The 6192-nt window shown below is 39.6% G+C and overlaps 1 protein-coding gene across 1 annotated transcript; it reads left to right on the forward strand.

The window, feature by feature from the left end:
- Positions 1-544: 544 nt before the first annotated feature.
- LOC127447533 (transcription factor Sox-1a) lies at positions 545-2898 on the forward strand. The gene has a single exon (XM_051709482.1). It carries the CDS (start codon positions 1171-1173, stop codon positions 2191-2193), a length of 1023 nt encoding a protein of 340 aa, XP_051565442.1. The 5' UTR covers positions 545-1170; the 3' UTR covers positions 2194-2898.
- The last annotated feature ends 3294 nt before the right edge of the window (positions 2899-6192 follow it).

A 6192-nucleotide genomic window follows, 5' to 3' on the forward strand; every position in this document is an offset into this window, starting at 1 on the left:
GATGGACGGTCGTGCAATTATATCACAAATTTTGTAATTATTCTTAAATGTAATGTTTCTTAAATACATTATACACAAAATGATCCAGACTGGGCTGCACGTCTATTCAAGACATAGTCTTCTTTTCTTTTTCTTTTTCTTTTTTAATTTAGATAATGTGAGTTTCGTTGAAGTTGTTCAGCGTTGCCATGCGTATTTATGCGCAACCATATACTTATCAGTGCACCACCAGACGGCAGTAATCCTAGATTTAAGAAACAAGCTATAGTGTAGTGTTGTTTATTCTTAAAATGTGTTGTTGTTTTATATTTTTCAGTCAAATAGCAAATCGTTCTAAAGGTCTTTGTGGTAATTGTGTGTTTTTATCTTTAGCAAGAGAATGATTCATTTAGATTATGAACTGTCACACCACGAGAGGCTCTCATTTGGCCTTTATATAGGCCTATTTTACCAAACAAAATGTATTTGTGAAAAATTCATCTTGACCGTTTTTCCCCTTTCTGAGCAGTTTTCCATTCACATAAGCACAGCAGGATGCAGTAAACTTGACCAACAGAGACAAGTGGTTGGCTAGATTTGGCTAGACATCACGAGGGAGCGGTGAAGCTATTACAGTTATTATAAAGAACTACATCGTATCTTGTAATGCCATCTAAATGGATGAAATCTACCATTTGTCCTGTTGTTCATTTATTGCAAGCATTGAAGAGTCTCAAACTGCTACCTCCGTATTTACTCTACTTCAGAGGGGGTGGTGTTGACCCTTTGTGCACCCCGCCTACTAGTTCTGTCCTCGTTGTCTACGTCACCGGACCGAACTCCATGCAAATCTCTCCTCACTGGAACGCCATTGGCCGCTCGCTCATTTTAATCGCTGTCAAAACTCATCATATGGCCGCCGCTGTAACAAACTCTTCAACTCCACTAGGAAAAGTAACTCAAATGCACGTTCAATTAATGTGGATGGGAAACGGCATTCGCAGACGACACTCAGTAGGCTACGGGAGCAAAAAGTGACGCTGTAACTAACAGCAAACGGTTTGGATTAAACTGAATCCCACTTTTTTCCGGAGCTTTTTTTGGCTTGTGAAACACCTGCTTCAAGCAGACTACAGAGCGCCGAAAGCTCATGCTTTTTCTCTGTTAGCTGAGAAGTTTTAAGCCACTTGAATGTATAGCATGATGATGGAGACGGACCTTCATTCCCCGGAACCCCAAACCAACACAAATCCGGGACAAACTGGTCCGAATTCGGGGACCAAAGCCAACCAAGACCGCGTAAAAAGACCCATGAACGCTTTTATGGTGTGGTCCCGGGGCCAGCGCAGAAAAATGGCTCAGGAGAACCCCAAAATGCACAACTCTGAAATTAGCAAAAGACTCGGTGCAGAGTGGAAAGTGATGTCAGAGGCAGAAAAGCGGCCCTTTATTGATGAGGCAAAGCGCTTGAGAGCGATGCACATGAAAGAACACCCGGATTACAAATACAGACCGAGGCGCAAAACCAAGACCCTGCTTAAAAAGGACAAGTACTCGCTGGCCGGCGGCTTGCTCGGCAGTGCGGGTGGTGGGGCAGGAGTTGGTCTCGGGATGAGTCCTGCAGGGGTCGGCCAGAGGTTGGAGAGTCCTGGGGGTCACGGAGGATCGGCCAGCGCTGGTTACGCACACATTAACGGCTGGGCGAATGGAACATACTCCGGCCAGGTTGCCGCCGCAGCAGCAGCGGCTGCGATGATGCAGGAGGCACAGCTCGCATACAGCCAGCACCCAGGCACTGGGTCACATCATCACCATGCTCATCACCATCACCCGCACAACCCTCAGCCCATGCACCGCTATGACATGACTGCCCTTCAGTACAGCCCTATCTCAAACTCCCAGGGCTACATGAGCGCCTCTCCGTCTGGCTACGGTGGGATATCGTACACGCAGCATCAAAACTCCAGTGTCGCTTCTTCTGCCGCCATCGGTACGTTGAGCTCGCTCGTGAAGTCCGAACCGAACATAAGCCCTCCGGTTACTACACACTCCCGAGGCCCCTGCACCGGAGACTTGAGAGAAATGATTAGCATGTATTTACCGACCGGGGAGTCCGGTGATCCGTCTGTGCAGAGCAGACTGCATGCCTTACCGCAGCACTATCAGAGCACAACTGCTGGAGTAAACGGAACTGTCCCATTGACGCATATTTGAAACAGCCGAAGAGAAGTGATGGGTAAAGCGCAGTCAGAAACACTCCACCAAAAATATTAACCTCTTTTTTAGAATGTCATTTAACTACTTTTGTACAGAATGTTTATGGTGTTCTTGTAAATTAAATGTAAATATTGTTTCGATTGCAGTTCGGAGAAAACTCTGAAATCTTCTAAAAATATATATATCACTTTCAGTGAAACATTGTTTAATTATGACGTCTTTACGTTTCTGGCCATGCCAAGAAATATGCGACATACTGTTGTTCTTTAAATATTTAATTTTCTGTGCAAACTGACTTTTGAGTTGATAAAAACAAAGGTCTAGCGTGAATAACTTAATGAAATGTTTTTGAGAGCCCATAAAGAGTTTTCTGCTTATTACATTTACCAAAACCTTTGTATACGTGAATTAATGTACCAGATTTATGTTGTAACATTTCTTGTAAATTGTGAATAAGTTTTAATATTTCAAAAGACTGGCACGTCACTGCTGCTGTATATAATTTATGACATGCATTCCTGCCAGTTCTTAACATTGCGTTGATTCGTGGTCTAAATAAAATTGAAGAAAAAGTTACTCTGCAAATTGGTGTTAGTTTTGTTACCTAATTCATCAGATTTTGTCATTAATGTGTGTTTTGATTTCTCAAGCTATGTAGTGTACATTGTATCTTCTTTGAAGGCAAAACGGTAATAGTCAAACATACTAATAAAATTGTACATTTTTTAATGCCTCGCAGTGGCATTTTTAATAGGTATCAAAACATGGAAAACACTTCACTTGATCTTATCCGTATATGAACTTAAAAAAATTATAATTATGCATTAGATCCTTTTGTGAAAAAAATATTTGACATAGGCCTATTGGACTTTAATGTTGATTTTAAGTGTGCTGAATAGGTGACAAAGTTTGCGCGTCATACATTTATCATTATTTTATAATTAGAGTATGCATTTTTTATTTTAGCACAGTTGTCTTTATAATCAGTCGTCTGGGTAGGTCAATTAATCATGAAAATGTAGCTATTAATAATTATAGTAAACATTTATTACACCAATGCCATTATAAAGGTAAACCGAATGTTCTTTAAGTCAAAATCTTTTCGTTTACTATATAGGCTACTAGACTTGCGATTGATGTTCGTGTTCAGGCCTAGGCGTTTTGCATTGTTGTTTGTTTACATTCAGTTCATAATTAGGTTGTTGCAAAGTAGTGAGTTCATCGTTTCTTTTTCCATTGTAGATTTTGATTGCTACCCAAATTTCTTAATTTTTAAAAGTACTTATTTGAGTGTATCATATAGGCGAGTGTGGGTTTCACTATGTTTTGTACCCTAAAATCAAATGAACTTGACAGTACATTTTCTAGCTGCCACTTTAACCTCTTTGAGTTTATATGGGTAATGCTTCAGTGCTTGTATAAAGCTTGTATAAAATCGATTTTGTTGTGTGAGAACAAATCGAGAAAATTAATTCACCTACAAGAGCAAAGCTGCTTGTAACTAATTTAAGAGTTTTTCAGGACACACAGGACAAGATGTTTTCAAGACCATTCACTGTATCTAAATACATAAGTGTTTCAATTTCATGCGAAAAAACAATTTAAAAACAGCGATTAATGAAAACAAGTTCTGGGCTTAATTTACAAATGAACTTAGACTCAATGTTTAGCCTACTGTTGGTACCGCAGTAACCATGTAGTCTCTGATAATATGCAAATTACGTGAAAGTTTTTTTTTTTTTTTTTTTATCTAGTTTATAGTGTAGGCAATTTATTTTTGAATCCCCAGGATTTGGTCGCAATTACAAGGCATTTGAGCATAATGTAATCTGAATCAGAGGCAGAAGTGGAGGAAATGTTTAACTGTAACGGGAATCAGCCAGCAGAGACACTGACCTCTGAGTCCACAGAGAGTTAAAGGCTATTATAATTACCTGCTGTCTCCCTGGTCTAGTTTAGCAACAAGTGTCAGAAGTGCAAAGCCGCCAAGCTCTATATGACACCAGACTTTCTTTTTTTCTTATGGGGATGCACGTGTGAGGCCTTCAAGTGCCACTTCATACACTTGGAATAAATATTAAGCAGAACAGGAGTTATAAATGTGATATATATATATATATATATATATATATAATAATCCATTGATTAATTAATGACTGAATTTGTATTCAGTTCATTGTTCTGTTCTTTTTCAGTTGTTTATGTTTCTTAAAAAAAAACATTAAATCATCTTGCATTACACTGTCCATAATTCTGATCCCACACTTTGCCTTTACCTCCACTGTTGGTATGCTGCATGAGGATGTCCACTCAGAAGCACTTTGTATTGATCTGCTGATGGAAAAACTACACGGATTAGCGCCGAAAATAGAGAGGCGGAGAACCAAGTCATGGCACTTGCCAGGTTAAAGAGAAGCGTTCTGGTAAATTTAACCAAAATAATTGACTATCCAAAAGAGGGGAGAGCACGCGGGGTGGGATTGGTGAAACGGATGGAATGGAACTATAGAGGTGGGAGGGGTGGTGGACTCGAACCAATAAATCGTCTCAACGTGCGGTACCCTTATCTTGTAGCCACCGATATATTCTGTGCTGGGAAGCCATCAACACTGCTGGCTCGTACGAAAACTCCCGATCTCTTGCACTCGCTGTCCTAAATGGGGATAATTAGCATCACTTTATCACGCCTCTGCATATTTTCTTCCCTCTCCAAAAACCCCGGTACGCTGCTATTGGTCGCTGCTCTGTCACAGAAGATTACGGAGACAGATTGCACGGAACGAATGTGCTGAACGAGATTAGGGAGGAATAGAAATAGCAACTGGGCCAATAAATTCCTCGCGAGGGCCTTATCGTGCAATTACACGTTGACATGTTTAACAATCTTGCTGCCTCTTAATCCTGCGCCCTTCCAAGAGGCGAGATGCTGCGCCGTAATTTCTGCAGCCTGCGATTCCAGAGCAGTAATTTAAGCGTGTATGCAGAACGCAACGAAAAAAGCAACTTTGTTCAAACTTTTATTTACTAAAATGTTGCTGTCTTTCAGCTAATTAGGAATTATTTGTTACGCATCGTGACCAACAGTCGCATCTAACAACAAACACAGACCTAACTAACTCCAGGGCCTCGTTTTTTCCCATCGTCGCATGTAAATCAGTCATATTTCAGTACGATGTGTCTCAGTTGCGTCATTACTACTCGGAAGACTCAGTTGTAGCAAACGGTAGACTAATTCAGTGGACTAATTTAGGGATGCACCCAGGGGACCGCTTTTCACAGATTTTCTCTCATGTTATTGTGCATCACTGAGAATCAAATTACTTATAAAACGACTGCTGTTCAAAACAAGTTGAGACCAGTGTCAGAAATTCACTTTTTTCTTTCTTTATTTTTTAATCAGAAATAATATATATATATTTTTAACCATTTACAACAAACTGTGTTTCATCCGTTGACTTCAGTTTAATCAATTCATTAATATTCATTCTTAACATTTAGAACTTTTTATTTGCATTTAATAATATTAATACACATCATTTGAACACAGTGGAAGACAGGCACGAGGTAGGAGAACGTGAAGTAAATATATACAGCTTGAGTAATTGCATGACATTTTCAGGGTAAAGAAACCCAAACATCAAATAGTAAATACAGGGAAAATAATATTACAGATATAGAATTGTATAAAACAATGTGTGGGTGTGTTTTGAATGTAGATGAAATGATTTTGGTCTGTGTGGAATATGTAGAAGCTTATCTTTTGGTATATATGGAATGCAGTATTGGTATTGTGAGAAATAAAAACAAAGTATATGAGATAAGTAGGGAAAGGACTTGTGTGCAGTAGTGTAGTCTAGGTCATACGCAGGCATACGCTGTATGCCCACCTGAAATAAATGATGATACGTATGGCCGCCAAAACAACAAGTAGTTTTTTTTTTTGACCCGGAACTTTTCAATCTATCGCGATATTGCAGCACCGTTGAGTGAATTGTA

This window comes from Myxocyprinus asiaticus, chromosome 10 (genome assembly GCF_019703515.2).
Source record: "Myxocyprinus asiaticus isolate MX2 ecotype Aquarium Trade chromosome 10, UBuf_Myxa_2, whole genome shotgun sequence".
Taxonomy (NCBI): Eukaryota; Metazoa; Chordata; class Actinopteri; order Cypriniformes; family Catostomidae; genus Myxocyprinus; species Myxocyprinus asiaticus.